Source organism: Malania oleifera, chromosome 7 (genome assembly GCF_029873635.1).
Source record: "Malania oleifera isolate guangnan ecotype guangnan chromosome 7, ASM2987363v1, whole genome shotgun sequence".
In the NCBI taxonomy this organism is placed as follows: domain Eukaryota; kingdom Viridiplantae; phylum Streptophyta; class Magnoliopsida; order Santalales; family Ximeniaceae; genus Malania; species Malania oleifera.
The window spans coordinates 62,887,130-62,909,308 of NC_080423.1; the positions used below are offsets into that span (position 1 = coordinate 62,887,130).

At 37.3% G+C, this 22,179-nt stretch overlaps 1 protein-coding gene across 3 annotated transcripts in view; it reads left to right on the plus strand.

Annotated features, from left to right (window-relative positions):
* Nucleotides 1–22,179, plus strand: part of LOC131160052 (187-kDa microtubule-associated protein AIR9) — a 135,197-nt gene that overhangs the window by 29,677 nt on the left and 83,341 nt on the right. For all 3 annotated transcript variants that reach the window (XM_058115356.1, XM_058115359.1, XM_058115360.1), the window contains exons 15-17: nucleotides 756–891; nucleotides 17,371–17,471; nucleotides 17,596–17,643. In XM_058115356.1, the coding sequence (XP_057971339.1) occupies nucleotides 756–891; nucleotides 17,371–17,471; nucleotides 17,596–17,643 (285 nt within the window). The remainder of the gene's footprint in view (nucleotides 1–755; nucleotides 892–17,370; nucleotides 17,472–17,595; nucleotides 17,644–22,179) is intronic.

Here is a 22,179-nt window from a genome sequence, read left to right on the forward strand (position 1 = left end):
TATTAGAACTTTGAAATTGACATGAGCACTGTCTGCTGTTTTGAGGTTCAGCGTAATGGTGTGACATGCATTCTTTGCTTTTGACATGGCAGGATTTGTATGTTTCTTGATTTGGAACTTTTTTTTGGATGCTGACGAGGAGTTTGTGAAGATATTGATTTCAAACTTTTTGTTGAACATTTGTTAGATCTGGCATTTACAGAAACGCTTATGTTCAAACTACCAAGTCCATAACATTACTGCAGCATGTATAATGATTTCTTGACAGTTCTTTACTTGTTTTCTCTCAATCAGTTCAAGACCAGTCAGAATCCTTGAACTAGAAAAGAGCCACAACTGGTTTTTTGAACCTCATCACCTCATGAATGTGATGGAGTTTTGGAGTTGTAGTTGTATCTCATGCGAAAGACGCCAGCCTTGTGTTGGGCAGAGCCCTTGGATTTGGATTTGTATGGATTTGGACAAAATGTAATGCAAAATTGTATTTAGTTTTGTCCAAATCCACACAAATCCAAATCTTAGACCCAAAATCCATGTTCCAGACACAGCTGAAGTGGCTGATTTTTCTGGTCATTAATTTATTTCCAATTTAGTCCTTTTGGTTTATAATGTTGCAGAGCTCTGTATTATTATGGTTTTGTTTTAATAATGCTGCTTATATTGCCTGTTTTGCTCTCCCCCCCGATCCCTTGTTCTTTTCATCAAAATTTGCTAAGTGGTTGTTAATGTGAATAATGATTGTTTTCTTGTTGCAGCTCCTCCATCAGTCCAGAATGTTAGAATTATTGGAGATTCTGTTGAAGGAAGTATCATCAAGGGAGTTGGGGAGTACTTTGGAGGAAGAGAAGGTCCCAGCAAGTTTGAGTGGCTGCGTGAGAATAAGAATACTGGGTTGGTATTCCTTTTTTCTGTCGTGCTTTAATGGAGCATCTTGCTGTTGTTTTTGGTATTATCTTTGAAAGTTGTTTTACTTCTTGTTCACATGGGAGTCTTTATTTGATTTTTTCCCTTTTTCCTATTAAATGTTGAAATTTAACTTGAAATCAACCATTGTTCAAGTGTCTTTTAATGTTCATTATAGTATAGTCTGTTATAGGTTGATTGACTTAACATTTGCAAGGCATTGCGAAGCCTCATGACTCCCGAGTCAAACTCATTTTTGGGTGGGTTGACCCACAACTTCATTCCTTCTTCAATTTTGAACACAATGAGTTGACTAGTTTCCTATTGAGTTGACTCATTTTATTACAATTTTTGGGTTTTAATAATTTAGGGATTGATAGTGAAGAGATAGCTTGCTCTCTATCTACCCTGAATAGTTTCTAGCGAGTCTTGCTTGCTTGAATTGAGTCAACCATGGGGTTTAAACATCATCTAAGGCAGATAGAGGGGTTTTTAATATTGATTGATTAGATAATGTTCCAATGTGCATATCTGAGTCTGTTGGGAGACAAAACAACTTTTCCTTTGCAGGTTGATAAAGAGTTTAATTGTCCTTTTCACTGAGAAACTTTTTTGGTCCGGACCTTGTGTGTGGTCTGGACCTTGTGTGGAGGGGAATAACCCTTGGATAGAATCCTTGTGGCTGAGGATCTGTTTTTACTATTGAGGTTGGTATTAAGAATTGGGGATGATAACTATGTTTGGAAAAAAATAGGGAGGCAGTGGTAGTAGATAGGAGAGAAGTTTATGGTTGGTGGGCTTTTCTTCAGGTTTTAATGGGGGTGGAGAATGGTGAGAAGAGGAAACAACAGGGAGGAGAGGATTTTTCCTTCCTGACCGTGTGTCAAGGCCGAGACCCTTACACCTTGTGAAGGGCCATGCACGACTAGTTATAGCACTCTTGTTTGACTAGCCAGCTGAAAGTATACCATGGTTTCACCACAAGGACAAATTCTCAACCATCAAATGCAAAGTTAAGCAGAAGTAGTAAACAAACATGAAAGCAGACAAGACTCATGTGATAAATTGTAAAGCAATGCAAATTCATTGTTCACACCTCCGTAGGCAACGCACATTTAGTGAGGGAGGCAAGTAGACTAAACATGTTCAGAAAAGCTAGTGAGTTTTGCAATGACTGATGACACTCACCCTCCCCAAAGAAATTTTATTCCAGTTCTGGCAATAGGAAACATTAAAATGACTGAGGAGCCATGCTCCCTTTCTACACTAAGGCATTATCCTTTTGAAAGAATAAAAATTACAATGCTATTTACATGATGGTTACTTGCCTCATGTACACAAGACAAGCGGTCATAGAGAAGCATAATGTCCTAGACAAGCTTGGCTTGTGGCATTGTGGGTTGTTGAATATCGCAAGATTAGATGGTTCTTCCATTGTCAAAAGGAAAAATGGAGGGAGGTTACTGTCTTCCTGAGTATATCCACTTCTGGTAATCAACAAAATAGTATGGTAATTTCCCTAATATTTTGAGGAGTTCTCCATTGATTCCATGAGATTTTCCTGCCAATCAGTGTTTCAAGATCAAGGGATATGCTTGCCATAGAGGAAAGTTGCCTCCTTTTGAGCTTAAACTCAGGTTTACGTCTCAGCAGAATAATAACCACAATCAAGTGTTACATTTTGAACACGCCAAGTCCAATAATTTTGGGACACTGGTGGTCACAACTTTTAGGCCTATTAGTAGTCAACACTCTTACTGAAAGTAAGTGGGTCAAAAAGAAGATGGATGACAGGCCTTCGAATCAGAAAACCTGACTGTCCAATTTGATCCAGCTTGAATTGTCGAGGCCTATGGGTCAGATTTAAGATAATATGAATGATCAGCACCCTGCTAGGCTTGTAAAGAATAAGTCTCTGTTGCAACGCTGCAACAAAGGTTGCAGAGGTGGTAGGCTCTAAAGGTGTGATTAGGGCTAGTGGGGGGTATTAGGTGTGACAAGCAATACCAGAATTTTGGAGCAACTTGAGATTGGCACTCCGAACAGCATTTGTTGGGGAAGTTCTTCGATTGAGACAGCTAGGTAAAAAGATTCTGATTTCCAGATTCATCGCTCTGGTAGTGCTGTTTTTACTATCCATATTCACAAGATATTTTTAAAATTTAGTTAGCGCTCTGAGGATCTTGAAAGCTAGAATATTGTTCTAGGGAAGAATTATGATGTTTCTGATCTGGAGGATTCTTCTTCTTTGTATGAACAGCTTGAAGAGATGGATGATGAGCATAAAAGCATGTGAGAGCATGGTTTTAAGTCGTGGTAGCAGGTTGCATAATGTAATGGTAATGGTTGTAGTGCGAAGTAGGAGTAGCAGGTGTTACATAATGGGAAGTGGGTGTGACAGTTGTGAATTTTTTTCAAGCACACACAACCTTATGCATAATAGTATATTTGCATGTTTTAACTTTAATGCTTCTTAGAAAGAGCTTTAGTGTATTTTGGATCCTTTAGTTCAACTAAGTTGTTTGGGAAGGGCAAGAAATTTACATTTGTTTTACACCCCAGTGGATAAATTACGTTTGTGTGTGTGTGTGTGTCTGTGTTTTTTTTTTTTTTTTTTTTTACTTTTTTCATTATTCTTGTGTGATAAATTAATTAATAAAACAAAATACATTGTACACTCCATTAATCACTAGTCCTTGGGTTATCAATTTTTCTACCATTGACCATATAACAAGTGCAACCGACTTCTTTTCTGACCTCCAATATCCTAAAGATTGACGTCAAGTTACCGTTGCTAATGGGTCCACTATTGCTATTAAGGGGGTAGGAATAGTAAATCCTATTCCTTCCATCTCTCTTTCTTATGCTTTATACATTCCTAAATCTCCTTTCAATCTCATGTCAGTTAGTAAGCTTACGAAGTCACTAAATTGTTCTGTCACATTCTTTCTTGATTTTGCGGTTATTCAGGATCTGAAGACGAGAAAGACAATTGGCATAGGACGTGAGGCTTGTGGACTTTATTGCTTTAAGCCGCCTTCTCCACTCATTGCCTGCATAGTCATAGCTACACCACTTCAAATCCATTGCCGCCTTAGTCATCTGTCCTTGGACAAGTTGAAACAGCCAGTTCCTTCACTGAATTCTCTGTTTAATCTTGAGTGTGAATCTTCTCGATTGGGCAAACATCATTGTGTTCCCTTTGCTTCCCAAGTCGACAAACGGGTGGTTGGTCCTTTCATGCTAGTCCATTCCAATATTGGGGGCAGAGTAGTTAGAGGCGCGAGGCGAGCCGAGGCGCAAAGGGTCTTTGAAGTCGAGGCGCGAGGCGAAGGCGTGCGCCTCATGAAGGTGAGGCACACAATTATTAAAATGGTGTAAAATGTCTATTTGGGGTAATTGATATATGAACATATAAATATCTAGTAATATTAGAATTTAAAATGCCAAAACATTCAATTACAAAATTGAAAATTTAATAAAATTGCCCGTACGAAGCCCAAAAGCATCAACAATTCAACATAGTTCAACATCAAAAGAAAAGAGTACAAATCAAAAAATAGTAGCTAAATTTCAATAAAAAGAATAAATTTTATGGATTAGTTATAATTTATAAACTCACATCAATTAAACTAAATATTACAAATTAAAAAATAGTAGCTAAATTTCAGTAAAAAAAGTAAATATTATGTATTAGTTATAATTTATAAACTTGCATTAATTAAACTAAATATTTAATTAGTAATTACATATAAAGAAGAAGAAAAAAAGTAACCAAATTTCAATAAAAAGAATAAATATTATGTATTAGTTATAATTTATAAACTTACATTAATTAAACTAAATATTACAAATTAAAAAACAGTAGCTAAATTTGAGTAAAATAAATAAATATTATGTATTAGTTATAATTTATAAGCTTGAAAATATTTAATTTATAAGCTTACATATAAAGAAGAAAAAGAGAAGCAGCAGGCAGCAGCACGCACAAGCAAGCAGCAGGAAGAAGAATAAGAAGAAGAAGAAGAAGAGAAGCAGCAGGCAGCAGGCAGCAGTCAGCAGCACGTAGCACGCAACAAGCAGGCAGCAGGAAGAAGAAGAAGAAGAAGAAGTAGAAGAAGAAGAAGAACTCGTGAGGGCTCCTGCTGGTTTGAAACGAAGTCACGAAGGGTCGTGCTTCTTCAAAATGTCGAAGACAAACTCACGATCCTGGTTCGAAGCTTGAAGATGAAGTCGCGAAGGCTTCTGGCTGGTTCGAAGGCTCGCAGACAAGCTCATGTTGTTGGTTCGAAGGATCGCGAAGGCTCCTGTTGGTTCGAATGAGCAAGATGAACTCACAAAGGGCTTCGAAGGGCCGAGAGGGGCTAGGGCTATGTTCGTTCGAGTTGAATGAGGGCTACGGGTTTGTGGCTATTTCTCTCCTTTAAATGACTAAAAATTCACAAGGCGCGACTCACTGCGCCTGTTGCCTCAGTGCTCCTCGTCTCGCCTAGCATCGCCTCTTGCAGGTTGCCTCGCCTCACCTGGTTTGAGGCGCAAGCCTCTTCCCTTCACTGCGCCTTGCGCGCGCTTTTAACTACTGTGATTGGGGGTCCTAGTTGTGTTACATCAAAGTTGGGGTTTCAATACTTTGCTACATTTGTTGATGAATACTCTAGGATGACTTGGGTTTATTTAGTGAAAGATTGTTCCGAATTGTTTTAATATCTTTTGTGCCTTTTGTTCTCAAATGAAGACTCAATTTGATATGCTCGTCAGGATCCTTCGTAGTGATAATGCCAAGGAGTACTTCAGTACCCACTTCAGTACCTATATGACTAATTCTTGTATGATACATCTATTACTTCACACTCCACAACAAAAACAGACATTCTTGAAGTCATTCGTAACCTATTGTATCAAATGAATGTCCTGAAAGTTTTTTGTAGTTATGCTAATGCAAGGTCTTAAATTTCGATTTTGACTCAAATTTCGAAGCTCCAAAAGTACAGAAATTTCGATTTCGATGTCGATTTCGATTTCGATTTGAAAAAATAACGGAAACTAGTAGTAAAGCATGGAATTCTTTGTGAAACTTGAGAAATGGTTAACAAACATAAAAATATAAGTTTTAAGACTAATGTATTACAAATTAAATACATCTATGTTTTGTATGAGGTGGAAAAGTTGTAAAATAGTATGTGTATCAAACATGTTTGTAAGATAATGTACATTAAACATATTCAGTTAATGCAAATGAAATTCATAAGTCATTTAAATATTATTTATTATACAAATATTGATAATTTAGACATGAATGGTTAAATAAAATATTACTATAAGTTTATTTTTTCATATAATTTCAAAAGCACTTGTGATAACCTTTTGTTTCAATAAAATAAATAAAATAAATTAAAAGAAAAATTTCACTTCACTCTTGAGGTTTCGATAAATTTCGGATGATTTGTTGAGATTTCGACGGAAATTATGCAAGACGGAAATCAACCGCCATTTCGATTTCGAGGTTGATAGAAATCAGAAATTTTGACAGTTTCGTGGAAATTTAAGACCATGATGCTATGCTCACAGCTTGCTCCCTCATCAATAAAATGCCATCCTCTGTCCTTGATGGTAAAATATCATATTCAATTATCTTCCCTAAGGCTTCTTTGTTCTCCCTTCCTCATATATTCGGATGTATCCTTTGTGCATCATTTAACTCCAGGTTTGGATAAATTGGATCCTCGTGCTATCAAATGTATTTTTTTGGGCTATTCCTATACTCAAAAGGGATATCGATGTTATAGTCCTACTTTATATAGATTCTTTGTCTCTATTGATGTCACCTTTTTTGAGTCTACACCATACTATGATTCCTTGAATTTTGTTGACCTTGATGAGTCCCTTCCTTTGCCTTGCCTTCTAGATCCAAACCTATTAACTCCCAATCCTCCTACATCTAGTTTGAGTCCTTCTCGTTGTTTGGATCATCCCAATTTGCAAGTATACACACATCGACTCAAGGGGGGAGTGCCTCCTCCAGCTTTTCCTACTATGCCTCTAGTTCTCATCGGATGATCTTATTTCCCATGATGCCAATCTTCCTATAGCTATTCGGAAAGGTAAATGCACTTGTACCCAACATCCGATGTCGAATTTTGTTTGTTATGATTTCTTGTCACCATGTTGTTATTGTTGTGTTAGTACTCTGTCTTTTTTTGCTCTTCCAAAATCTATTTCTGGAACTCTATCCTAGTTTGGGTGGAGGATGGAAATGGTTGAAGAGATGCGTGCACTACATGATAATGATACTTAGGATTTGGTATCTTTTTCTCTTGATAGGTCTGTGGTTGGTTGTTGCTGTGTGTACAGTGTGAAAGTCAATCTTGATGGTTTTGTGGCTCATTTGAAGGTCCGCCTTGTTGCTAAGGGGTAATACTTAGGTGTATGGTTTGGATTATTTAGACACATTCCCTCTGGTTGCGAAACTTGCCTCAGTATATTTGTTCATATTTTTAGCCACCACTTGTCATTGGCCTCGACATAAGTTAGATGTGAAGAATGCTTTCCCACATGGTGATATTCATGAGGAGGTATATATGGAGCAACCACCTGGATTTGTTGCTTGGGGGGAGTTAGGCTTAGTATGTCAGGTTAAGAAATCATTATATGGATTAAAACAATCTCCAAGAGCATGGTTTGACCATTTTAGTGCTGTAGTACTTGAGTTTGGCCTACGTCGGTGTGTAGTAGATCACTCTATATTTTATCGTCATACTACATTTGGTAGGATTTTGCTTATTGTGTATGTGGATGACATTGTGATCACTGGTAATGATGATCGAGGCATCCAGGACCTAAAGCTTTTCCTATAGAGTAAGTTTTAGACCAAGGACTTGGGACCATTAAAGTACTTCTTTGGTGTAGAAGTATATATCTCGTATGGGAACTATATTTCATGTCATGGAGAAAGTATGTTCTTGATCTTTTAGATGAGACAGGGTTGTTGGGATCCAAACCTATTGATACACCTGTGGATCCCAGTAGCAAGTTAGTGCTGTATATGGGTCATTTGTTGCCTAACCCAGATCGGTACCACCGTACCAGAGACTTGTTGGAAAGTTTAATTATCTCACATTCACTCGACCAGATATATCCTTCGCAACAAGTGTTGTGAGTTAGTTTCTCAATTCCCCGAGAACAAGTCACTAAGATACAATAATTTGCATTTTGAGATATCTCAAAGGTGCACTTGGGAGAGGTCTCTTATATCGAGATTGAGGGCACACTCATATTCAGAGATATACAGATGGAGATTTGGCCGAGTCACCTTTCGACTGAAGATCCACAATTGGGTATTGTTGGTGGTAATTTGGTGTCTTGGAAAGTTAAGAACCAAACTATGGTGGCTAGATTAAGTGCTAAGTTAGAGTATAGGGCTATGGCGCACACTACATGTGAACTTGTTTGGTTGAAAAACATGTTGAATGAACTAGATTTTCAAGAACGGTAAGGACCAGATTTCAGTCCTTAGTGCTCAGAAAATGAGCAAAGGAAGGAAGATGTTAAACTTCACGTTCAGAGTCCATCACTCCAAACTTCAAGTCAGGTTGATCAAACTCTGGTACATACACAGACTATTAATAGTTCAGAGCTAGAATTAGACTATGGCATTAAAAATGTAACAAGGCTGGAAGAGTGTTCAAAAAACAAGGAGGCAAGATGTAAAAATCTAGGAGCAATTATTGGGGATATTGATGACATCATGTGTCCGAATTTTGTTGGTTTTGAGGGTAGTAAAGTGTATGCTCATTGGAAGTTAGTTCGTATGGGCGTTAAGATGAGGAAGATGTTTGATAAGAAGAGAGAAAATTCTAGTGTTTGATGAGAATGTTAATATGGATGAGTGGTATAACGTTAAAGATGAATTAAGGAATGAACATATTCGTGATAAATGAGGCGTAACTCTTGCAGAAGATAACATGAGAGGGACGACTCATATGGTTTGGGCACTTGCAATGTAGGCCATATAGTGCACGAGTGAGGAAGAGTGGGCTAGTTACTGTGAGGAGCAGTAGAAGGGGTAGGGGTAGACCTAAAATAACTTAGAATGGGATAGTGAGTAAGGATTTAATAGCCTTGAATTTGTCAAAGGAAATTGTCCATGATTGGATTAATTGGCGGAAAAGGATTCATGTAGTTGGAGGGAGAGTATTTTTGAAAATGATGGTTTAGTCAACAATTCACAGCGTAGGGATATAATAATGCCTACTTATGTGGAAGAAATTCCCAAGGAGGATTTAGAAGCTCAAGATCTTTTGGTTAAGTGGATTTAAAGTTGAGTGATATTGGAGGAAATGAGATTTGATTGGATGATGGAAAAATTCATAAATTGAAGGGTCAAAGGGAATTAGCAAGTTTGAAGAGTTTGGTAAATTACAATGGAAGGGTTTGAAAAGGGTTTTTCTTGGTTAATTTATCTAGTTTCATGGTGTGATCTTCGGGTTTTTTTTTTTTATTATTTATTTTTTCTATTTTTTTGGTGAACTTTTTGTCCTCACACATTGTACCTTCCTTTTCCTTATCAAATATACTTTCTTTTATTATCCAAAAAAAAAAAAAAAAAAAAAAACTTTCCAAGACCCAAGTTGCCCTCCAATTTGGACTTGCACATCACATGCCAAGTTGCCAACTCACTAAATGATACTTATGACCTCTAACTCCAAACCCCAAGAAATCTCTTAAGATCTTCTCAATTGTTTTTGCAATCCCCATAGGAATCTTAAAAATTGACGAGTAATATAAGGGGATACTAAATAGACAATACTAAATAAGAGTGCTTGTACCCACAAGAAAGAAAAGAGTCCCCTTCCAACTATTTAAACGCCTCACCTCCCTTTCCACTATCGGATTTCAAAAAATACATAGATCTGGGATTACCCTCTCTAAAGGAACCCCTAAATAAGTTCAAGGTCAATCCAATGAACCACACCACATATTAGAAGACCGCTCCCTTGCATGCTCATCAAACACATTAATAGTTGCTAAACCACTGTTCTCCACATTAATCTTAAGCCCATACACCCTCTCAAAAAACATGGAGAGTACAACCGAAATACTCTTGAAAGAAGAGATATGATCATCTAAAAAGAAAATAGTGTCATCAACAAACTGAAGGTGAGAGACCAGGACTCCCTCTCTTGTGTTGCCAACCCTTTAACAGCTCCCTATCCACTATCTTGTACACCATCCTACACAAACATTAGCTACTAAGACAAAAAAAGAAGGGAGAAAGTGGGTCACCTTGTCTAATACCCCTCAAGGCAACCCTCTCTCCCATTGCCAACCCTTTGACAGCCCCCTATCCACTATCCTATCCACCATCCAACTCAAACATTAGCTACTAAGACAAAAAAAAGAAGGGGGAAAGTGGGTCACCTTGTCTAATACCCCTCAAGGCAACCCTCTCTCCCAGTGCCAATTCTTTAACAGGTCCCTATCCACTATCCTATCCACCATCCTACTCAAAAATTAGCTACTAAAACAAAAAAGAAGAAGGGGGAAAGTAGGTCACCTTGTCTAATTCCCCTCGAGGTACTAAACCAAGACTTGGTTTCACTATTCTCTATTATTGAGAAATACACATTAGACATACAACCCCTCATCCATCGATGCCATCTCCCACCAAAACCTTTTCTCATAAAGATTTTATACAAATAGCTCCAATTAACTATCATAGGCTTTCTTGAAATCCAATTTAAAAATAAAACCCCTCTTCTTTCTCCTTCGAATATTCTCAACCACCTCATCAGCCACAACAATAGCATCTACTATTTGTGTAGCCCCATGAACACACATTGAGCTCTAGAAATGGTCTTATTGAACACCGCACTCAGCCTATTAGCTAATACGTTAGCAATAATCTTGTACACACTAGAAACTAGATTAATAGGTTTAAAGTCCTCTATCCCGATAGGTCTACTCTTCTTAGGCTTTGAAGAAATGTGGAATTAATACTCTTGCTCAAAATCCCATTCCCATAAAATTCAGTAAAGTTTTTAACCAAATCTTCCTTAATCACATCCCAACAATCTTGAAAGAAAGCCATATTAAATCTGTCCAGTCTCGATGCCTTATCCTTCTCTGTGCCAAAAATGACACCTCTCACTTCCTAGTCATCAAAATGTCTCTCCAACCAACTCATTTGATCTTGAAAAATGGGATTCCACTCTGACCCTCAAACATTGGTCTATAAACATCCTCCTTACACTACATGTTAGAATATAAATCACTGATCTCAGAGGCAATCCAAAGGGTCAATAATAACCTTTCCTCTTCCCACTTCCAACTCCCTTATACAATTCTTTCTCATTTTCCCATTAGCCAGCCTATAAAAGAAACTAGAATTACAATCACCATCTTTGACCCATTTAAACTTGGTCTTCTGCCCCTAGCTCGTCATATCCTTTAAAAATCACATCATTCGGCTCATTCTTCAAAAGAAATCCTTTTCACCTCCTCACTTCTTGAGAGGGTTACCGTCCTCTTCCTTTCCATCTGAGGAATCCAACTCACCTATATCTAGAGGTGCTTGGATCTTCTATTGGAGAATCTGCCTTTATGAATTAACTATCTACCAACAGAAGAAGGTACAGCCAAGATGTCCAGTAGGATGGAATTATGCTCAGGGTCAAAAGGCGAATATCCCTAAAAAATTAAAGCTTTCCTAACCAAAAGTTTCAGTTTTTATTGTTTTTTTCTTTATTCCTTCCTTGAAACAACACATAGTTCTTTTTTTTTTTTCCCCTTACTTGTCATTTGCTTAGGGAAAGCATGCACATGGAATATTACATTTTTTATTGCCAAAACTGAAATGTAGTTTATTTTCTTGTTGTTCATATATCAATATATGCATGTCATTTAGACTTGATTTTGGAAATTTATTCTGAATGTAAGTCAAGATTTGATCTCATTTTTGATTCCCAAAATTGGAATTTCAATTCACAATTTGAAAATTGATTTGACAACTACGGTTAGATCCTTCTCAACCTAAACCCCTAGTTTTTCTTGCAAAATCCTCTCGTGTATCAAACTTTTCATCTTGAAGCTGAGTGTCATCTTTTTAATTTTGGCCCTCAATCTTTAAAAGCCTTTTTGAGCTTCTAACCCTTTTGAAATAGATGGGCCTGGATCATTGGCTCAATCTCCCAGATACTGCTTTTGTTTTATTTCATTTTTTTAGTAAAGAAAAACTAATTAAAGGGCACCGAGGGAATGCAATCCAAATACGAAGTGCGAGAGGACATCACCTATACTCTGTTAAAAAAATCTAGAATTAGTCAATAATAAATAACCCAGTTTGCCAGCTTGTTACAATAGCAATTCAATGGTCTTTACTAACATGTAAGGGCAGAGTTGATCCTTCAAAGTTCTCTTATTTCTTTCCTCTGCACAAACCAAAAGCTGGCAGGGGGAATGAGGGACAAAGCTTTCCTTCTTTCATTGCTAGATTGGCTACCTTCTAGGTCCATAACACTTTTTCACTTTTTGGGCAGTAAGCCAGTGAACCCATTGCTGCCTGGTCATAGAAGTAGCCAAGTTCCAAAAGTTACCGGTCCAGGAGCAGTGCAACAGGCTGTGATACACAGATTCAGCATTATACTAATACAAGAAGCTCTTACTAACAAAAGACAGCCTGTGTGATATCCATACCCTTCAGGCTGCAGTAAATTTAAATTACTAAAAAATTTATATGAGTGTATTTTTCATTGTTTTGCCTTAAACAAGTTCATACTAACCATTTTATTCATTAATTAAATTGTGTTAACTGATATTTGAAATTCTACTCCATTTATTTGTAGTAGGAGGGGCTTTGTTGAAATGAAATTATGAGGGACATGCTAAAACGTCAACAACATTGAGCATCCCCTCCCTGCAACAAATATTCTGGGAAAAGTGGATCAAATGACAAAGACATTGTTGAGAAAAAGATGGCTTTTCCTGGATGAAATGACCTTTTTCAATCCTTAATTTTATTTATATTGATTTTTTTTTTTGTATTTATGTCTAATGTAACTAATTATCCCTTTTTAATTGGGAGAAATATGACAGCCATGCACCACCTGTGCCTGCGTTCCCCATTAGATCTAAGTGTAATACTTAATGTATGGATTTTTTTTTTCAAAAATATCATCAGTAAAAAAAAAGGATGGGGTGGAATTTTCTGAAACATCCCATGTTCTGTTCTATAATGAAAAAAATAAATTTGATTGATAAAAGATGGATAGAAAAAATAGTGGGAAAAGAGAGGAAAAAAAAAAAGAAAAAAAACAAATGGGGGCATGCTGAAACCAGGTGTGACATCTGGTAGCACTACAAACGAGCAACAGCCACCTGGCAGCTTCACAGGCCAGCAGCCGACACCTAGCGCACAGATGGCAGCATTGCAAGACCTTTGTTGCCACCAGCTGCTGCAGTCCTGCCGTGTTTCTAGCCTAGAAGGAGAAACTTGGCAGGCAGCTTGCAGCAAGTAGCCATTCCAATCCTGGGAGCAGTCACAGCACATAAATATCACAAACTCTTGCTGTGAAACCCTAGTTAAAGAGATTGATTAAACTAAGTTTGAAGAAGCTGAAAATCAAGGTAGGTATTCTTAACTTTCAGTTATTCATCTAGGGATTAGCGGTGGTTGGCCAGGCTAGAATTTGGCACTTGTTTGAGATAAAATGCACACTTAGTTGGGACAGCACTGCTATGTTGAGATAAATGTGGAAATTCATGTAATTTGGATGTTTTGTGTTGATAACTTTATATCAAGAGATCACTTAGAATAAAAAATGTGTTCATGCATATTGCCTAGAATAAAGAGAGTGTTCATGCACCTTATGATCATGCATGCATATAAGAAATCATGTGTCAAGTACTGAAATCCTTATTTGAATGAGGGGGAATTAAGAATGTCTGCTGAGCTTGTGGTTGCTCACTCTATTCCTTAACAATTTTAAGTTTGAACTGAAGGAGAGTCCCACTTGTGAAGTTCTCCAAGAGACTGTCATTTTGACATGTATTACAAGTTGGCAGGAAGATGATATAGATACTAAGCATTTATTTGGATGGCAGTTGTTTATGTAGACTAGGAAGTGTGAAAAATGTTGTATGTAAAGTACAGCCCAATGTGAAGAGCTTGTCACTGAAAGTAAAACATTTTTAGTTGCTTTATGAAATATATATATATATATATATATATATGTATCTTGTGTTTTCAACAAATATTCACACTTAATTGGTCTGCAACTTGTTTTCAAATGATGTTTTTGTAAAACATATTCTTGCCTAGGTCTAGTGCCTCCATTGGATTTTAGATGGAGTCACGGCCCATCAAGGATTTAGATGGAGTCATGGCCAAACATAGGGACGAGACGGCAGCTCTTTCTCCTGGTTATGAAGGGTAAGAAATTAAGAATCTTCCCAAGAGTTGCCTCACATGCAGAGTCAATCTTTGGGCTGGCTGCTGATTCCCAGACGGGTTTAGGGGGAAGTTGCTTGTTGCAACCAAGGGAGTGAGGTTTTTGTGATAAGATCTAACTGTAAATATTCAATTTTTACCCAGGCTTCACTTGGGTTCTTTAGTAGTGTTCTGATATGGAAAATTTGTACAAGCTGCCGTAAAAATGTGTAAGATGGTCAATTTCCCAATTAGAGGAATTACTAACCAATTGAATGTTCCAAAAAATCCTCTGATCTATTTGAAGGTGCTTACTAATTAGAGCATCCTTATTGCAACCCAAACTGATTAAGGGTACTTTACTCAACGTGTTATTGAATTTTATTGAAATGAGATTTTGAGAAATAACATTAACTGCACCTTTTATCACTTTTGTGCCTAAGAAGAATATTTTTATCAAGATTGCAGATTATAGACTTATTTGTCTAATATCTAGTATGATTTAAGATTAGTGCTGAAGTGTTATATAATAGGCTGTGTGCAGTGCTTAATATGACTACTTCTGAGGCTTAAAGTTTGTTGGTTTTGGGGGGGAGGTGGTAGGGGGTAGATGGATTGTGAATGTCATTTTGATTGTCGGTAAGTTAGTGGAGGATACCTTGAGGAGAAAGGAAAAAGGGATCATTCTTAAATTGGATTTTGAAAAAGCTTATAATAGCGTTAGTTGGGATTTTCGGACAAGATTTTTTTTGAGAAGGGATTAGGGGAGAGGTGGCGTTTGTTGATGAGAGGTTTCATGTCCAACGTGTTAGTTTCTTGTAAATCTTTCTTCTTTTGGTGCTTTGAGGGGTATAGAGAAGGTGATCCACTCTCCCCGTCTTTGTTTGTGTTTGTGGTTGATGTGTTAATCAGAATGCCAACCTATAGTACATGTCAAAAGTGACAGTTTCTTGGAAAACTTAACAAGAGGGGCTTTCCTTCAGTCCGAACCTTGATCCCCTTCTAGGCTGGAGACATGGCAGGGCAGCAGCAAGGGCCGTGCGGTGCTGCAACCTGTTTAGATGGTGCCTCCCCTGCTTTCAGCATGCCCCTCATTCATTTTATTTTCTATTTCTGCCCCAACTCTGTTGAGATGTGTTTTCTTAGTTTCCTCTCATCTAAATCCCTTCTACCACTAATAATTTTGAATGCAATTCCCAATATAATTTAACATAACTTATTTAATGCTGAATATCATTAGTACCAACTCGTTCGATAAAAAAGCAATGCAAGGACCATGCAAATTTGTGAAAATAGTTTGAATTCACCATGGCTTGAAGGGTATGGTTGTCACAGGGTGGATGGGTGATTAGAGATTTTATGAGTTGAGAGGGAGGAGGTGGAGATAACGCATCTCTAGTTTGCCAATGATGCTGTTTTGTTTCTTGAGGACGATGTTGCAATACTCCAAAAGTTAGAATTTTTTGAAAAGATTTTGTGAGTGAAGATAAACTTGTCTAAGAGTGGAGTGACCGTCATTAATATGGGGTTATGGAGTTAGAGAGGTTCAAGGCTCTTTTTGAGTTGGTCACTTAAGATTGGCTGCTTCTCTATCTTGGTCTCCCCCTCGGAGGCAATCCTAATTTTGTGACCTTTTGGGAGCTTGTGCTTGAGGGGGTTCGCAGGAGGTTGGAGTGGTGGAAGATGGTGCATGTTGTCTCTTGGAGGTTGTGTCACTCTCATTAGCACCTTCCTCTCGACATGCTCATTTTATTATCTCTTTCTAGAGCTCCCAAGAGCCTCGTTTGTTTCTTGAGTGGGTGATGTGTGACCTTCTTTGGTTTGGTTGTGTGCAGAATAAGAGAGAGCACGTGGTTAGTTGAGAGACTATTAAGAGATAAATCAGAAGGGGATTTGGGCCTTGGCAATGTGTTTTCTAAAAACATATATCTAATTGGAAAATGGCTGTGGAGGTTCTTTTTGAAGTAATTTCCTGTGGCACAAAGGTGATAGAAAGTATGGGGTCCATCAGAATGGGTGGGACACTAGAGGAGCTTGCATTTTTTCTCATGCAAGCACTTGGATGTTTGTTTTCCAGGTTGATTGATTTTTTTTTTGCCTCTCACACCCATTTGGGAGTGGGTAGAGGCAAGAGGATTTTGTTTTGGGAGGAATTTTGGGTTGGTGAGAGTTTGCTGGTAGTTGATGGTATCTTGTCTTTTTAATGTTTGCACTCTTCACCATGCACCTATCATCTCAATCTTTCTTCGGATGGGGACTCTCTTTCATTTCAGTTTCTTTAGGAATCTCAATGAAATAGAGATTGATGAGGTCACCACCAAACGTAACATTCTAAGCCTTTTGTTCCCTCTTATGGGGGAGAGACTCTGGTAGGGGGATTCATCGGGTCTTTTTTCCACCAAAAACTCACCTCCTTAAAACTCTGTCTCCAATTTGTTTTCCTTGTCATTTTACCTCGTAGCCGCATCATTTGGAAACCTAAGGTCCCTTTTAAGATTAGAACATTCATTTGGACTGTGCTAATAGGCGTAATATGCATGGCCTACTTCAGTGCAGATGACCCTATAAGGCCCTGAGTCCCATATGTGCTCCATGTGTCATGAGTCCAATGAAACGGACACTTACCTCATTTGTCATTACCAGGTGGCTAACTATCTTTGGTGCACTCTCTTCTTGAGTTACGATGAGGGTGGCGCTGCGGGTTGTGGGGGATTTCCTGCAAGTGAGTTTTTCAGTTTTTAGCAAATCCAGTTTTCCTACTTTGTTGACCCTTCGGTTCAAGAGGAATTCAAGAATCTTCAAGGGCCGAACAGCTTCTACAAATTTTTTATGGGATGGAGTTGTATTTCCTGCCTTTTTTGGGTTCATTCTTTTGGGGTTTTCTAGGGGATATCTCTGCCCAACTGCAAAGGGATTGGAGGTTGCTCTTTTGTAACTGTTTATTTCTTTTATTTTGTTTGTTTGGAAGACATCTTGTTCTCCTCTCTTTCATCCTTGTTTGTTTGTTAATGTTGTTTCTCTTATCTATTTTTATGGCTTGGCAGAGATTTTGTAATAGTGTCAGGTGGTGCAGCTGAGTATACTTTGACCAAAGAAGATGTTGGCCAGCGCATGGCTTTTGTGTACATACCTATCAATTTTGAGGGTTTGTTCAGCATTTCTTTCTTTTTCTTTTAAATATTTCATCTGCTTTGGAATACATTATGTATTTTCTTACTGAGGCTTACTGTGTGATTATTCTTTGATATTATTGTTGTTTCGTTTTCCAGGACAGGAAGGAGAATCCGAGTCTATAGTGACCCCTGTTGTAAAGCAAGGTAGTTCTAAAAATTTTATTGCAATTGAGTATGGGCTGCACATTCTGATATATATATTTATGTGTGTGTGTGTGTGTATGTGTGTATAAATATAAAAGCTTTTCACCTGTTGCTTTTTTCTTAACCATTATGTAAATGCATGCCTTGACATGTAGTAAAATTAAATAAAAGGCTGCGTTAAGAATCATAGTATGTGTCCATATGTCTATGGAAATGAGCTAGAAATATTGTTTAGTGTTTCTTAATGCCCTGTTAACTTATGAGAATTGCATGGTCAACTTTTAGTGATTCTCATCTCTCATTGGTGTTTCTTATGACATGCTTATTTTTAGTTTAGTTGAAATTCCATCATTTCTGAAATGTGTTTAAATTGTTGAATTATATGTATAAAGCTAATACACACTATGCAGGATATGTGATTTAAATCTTCATTGTTTTGTGAAAATTTCAGCCGCTGGTAAAGTTTTATTTTTATGACCAAATCAATATACATGGGCTGTGAATAAACCAGCCATTATTTGGTGCAGCCTAGTTTTGTAGTTCAGTTATGTTTTCTACTCCTTCACTCTCTATCTCTTGCTCTTACTACATTTGGCTTTTTTTTTTTGTTTTGGGGGGGGGGGGGATTAAAGCCATCTACTCATTGCATCTCAAAGGATCATATTTTTTGAAGTAATTTTTGTTTTTAAACTGCCCCCTGATTGATTTAAACAGTAAGCAGGCTGATAATTTTCTTTATAATCATATGTATTAATGCCTTATTTGGTCCCACTTGTCTGATATTCCTAGAGTCACTTTTTGCTTTTCTGGAAAACTGCTAGTCATCATGCTTGCATCTCCTTCAATGTAAAATCCCTGTCTGCCAGTTTTTTGTTCCTAAGGCTTGTCAGCAGGCTTTATCCTGTCTGGGAGCTGAGGCGCTAGAGATAGTATTCAATATTTCTGTGCGATTTACTGCTCAAATTTCATCTGTTTCATGTTACGACCAAAGTATGCTTGGTAGAAAGGCTTCATTAGCCTGCGGTTGCTTCTGGTGGTCCATACTGTATGATTGGTAGGAATGCTTCATTAGCCTGTGCATGATTATGGTATCTATATTATTTTTTGATAAGCATGTACTAAAGGACCCCAAGGGCAGAGATGTTGCCAGGGACCTTTTTTTTTAAAAATTTGTTTCACGTTATGGACAAGTCTGATTGGTGGGAAGGCTTCATTAGCCTGTTGTTGATTTTGGTGTCTATAGTGTATGATTGGTAGGAATACTTAGTCTGTGCTTGATTTTGTGTCTATATTGTTGGGGCCATGGCCCTTTATTTTTCTGGTAAGCATATAGTAAAGGACTCCAAGAACAGTGATGTTGCCAGTAATGTCAGAAAGATCTTCAGAACTCTAGTGCTAGATAAGTTAGTTCCATTCCATTCTCTGTTGACGGAAACATACTAAAGATGCCCTTAAATATTTTGTATGGTCCTTGAATTATATGATTTTCGTCATATGTCTGGCTTTTGACTATATGCGTGAACTGCAGGCTGTAGCTTCTAGTTTAGGTGCTGCCAATCATCACCTGTTGGCCTTCTGCAGTAGGTCTTCCAAGTCTCCCGTTATGCCATTCTATATGCGTAATAATCATTTAGCTCGAAGAGTCATGACAATCAATTAACAAGACTTTTTTCTACTGTCTGCATCCACATTTTTGAATTCTTTAGGAGCTACAAAGGCCCCCTTTCATTACTATTTCTTTGAAAATTCTTTGGCAGGTTGATTTTTTTTTTTTTTTTCGATAGGAACTATTATGGCTCCCACTGTTCATTTGCTTTATTTGTACTCCCATGTGTCTCTATGTCTTAGTCCATGCCTGCTTTCTCTTTTAGCAGTTTTGGTTTTTTTTGCCTTCTGGATTATTAGTCCTGTATTAGTTTCTGTTTTTTTTTGTTTTTGTTTTTTTTTTAAATTGTGGTTTTGCAGTCAGACTATACTTCTAGTTCATTTTTTCTTTATTTTTTCTCCTAGATTTTCCCTCTTTTTGAACTATAAAAGTTTTCTCAGTGGAAAATATCTTTCTTAGACATAGTTTTCTATTCACGATGTATGATATTTTGTGAAAGACTACTTGGACCTCTTGTACATAAAAGATGCCTCTTTCTTCCTCCGTTTGATTGTAGGAAAAAAGATTCATTTAGCCAAAAATCAAATTGTGCTGGGATAAGGGCTTATTGTTTTTGCTATACTTAAAACTCGATGAGAATTTGTTGGGTTGGAAAAACTGGGATGCTCATCTTATGCTATTGCTCAGAAAATTTGAAAAACCTGACTTCTTTAAAAAATAAAAGTTAATAATCCATAAGGTTGTATCAAAAAAATTTTCAGCTGAAATTTTGTGAGGAATAATGAAATTCTGTGGATTTTGTAAATTGGAACCAATGATTGAAAATTTTAATTATAACTATTTTATCTAGCATGGTGTACTTCGTTTCTATATTTGCAAATTAACTTGGTATGCTGAGTTTGAGAAGGCATTAATGTTATTATCTTTCTTTAATGAATATGCAATTCCATGGTATCTTTTCAAAAAGGTGACATTAATTGATGGATGCAACTGCAGAATTGCGATAAGGAAATAGTGAAATTGTTTGTAATGGTTGTAGGATTCCCTCAGTACCCTCTTTTGGAAATTAAAGGGAAGGGTGTGGAATGTGTGACTCGTTCTGAGTTGTGCTTTCAAGTGCAGAAGTGTCAAGTTGTATCAAGGATGAGTCCAGGATTGTATTCCACAGGGACCACTGAGTATCAAAGTATTTATAAAAGTTTAGTGAAATCCTGTAGCTGAAAAATGGGTTTTGAAAATCTTTTTTTTCTTTTTACGATTTTGAAAATAGTAAACAAAGTGAGAGAAGCTTGAGCAAACTATCAAAATGAAACTGAAATTTTATCAATTTTCCAAAAATGTAAATCTAATAACACAACCAAAACTAAACAGATTAACTGAAACAATTTTACCAAACACTCGGGTTACGGGTTCAATGTCTGTTTGCTTCCACCGTTTACTAATTTCCTAGGCCTTACTCCTCTTCTTGTTAATCCAATCAAAGCATTAATAAGAAGAAATTTTATTACTAAAGATCGAGTAAATTGGCCACATCCAAACGGAAGAAAATAAAAACTCTCATTAAGCATCAACCGAATGTCATGTAAACTAGTTGATGAAAATCCTAGATTAAATCAAGGTTTTGATGTGCCTAACGTCAACAACAATTCAAGAAATAAGAGCTAGCGATTTATCAACGATTCTTAAATTTTCGGGTTCAACCAAATAAAAGTTTATCAATAATTTCTTAGGAGAACTAATAGACCATAGAAAACAAACGACATTGACCCACAACCCGAGTTACTGAACTTAGCCACTCATGCTTGCAATCCCAATTTTTCGAGTCAAATTAATTCCACGGTGGCTCACTGCATCAATAAAACGAAAAACTATAAGAAAAATACAAACTTTGATAAAACCGAACCTAATCTAAATTGAGTTTCAAAAGAAAAAAAAAAAAATTAAAACTTGGAAAACTTTAAAACTAAACAATATTTTTTTTTCTGTCTTTTTTTTTTTTCGAACCGAACTTAATTTAAAGGACTAATTAAAACCACCAATAACTAGTTTAATGAAAAAAAAATTCAACAAGAGTTAAATGCTTAACAATATTCAATCTTAAAAGAAATTTCAAATAAACTAAAAAAAAATCTGAACTTTATGCAATATTTATAGTCTTAACAAAAATAAATAAATAATTAAAAGAAAGAAGGGAAAAGAGAGAGCAGGGAAGGACGGCCATGGCAGGTCGTGAGAAACAGAGGAGAGGGCTGCTGTTGCTGCTGTGCTCTGCTGGCTGAGAGGGCTGTTGATGCTGGGCTGGCCGAGGATCAGAGAGGAGCAGCTCTTGAGTTGCTGGTGTTGCGGTTGAAGGCTGGCTGTGCAGAGGGCTGCCCGACTTCTGCTGTGGTGTGCTCGGTGGTCTGTCCAGAACAGCTGCAACGGAGGAACTTAGCTGGCAGGATGGTGGAGTGGAGTTGCTGTGGTCGGCTATGGTTCACGGTGGCTGCAGGTGGTGTCTCACAGGAGAGAAGACATAGGGAGAGGGAGAGGTTGCAGGGAAGCTGAGAGAGTAAAAGAGAATGAGAGGGGGAAAAACAGAGAGACGAAAAAAATTGAAGGAGCAAAGGAGAAGAGGGAGCAGAGATTGGTGTGCTGGAGACACCCCCCAAAAAAAAAAGGGAAGAGGAGAATTTAAAGGGGAATAAGAATACCTAGACCCGGCTAACCCAACCCTGGCCGGGTCACATCAAAACAAATATATATATATATATATATATTTATATATTTTCAGTTTTTGTTCTTCACGAACACGGTCTGTTTTGACCTTCCTGGAGCCCGTTTCTCACAAAACTCAAAAGATGAAAGTTGTAGATAATCCTTTCCTCTTTCTCCAGAAATTTGAATCGTCTCGATCGGAGCTCGGACGGAAAAGTTATGCACAAAATACG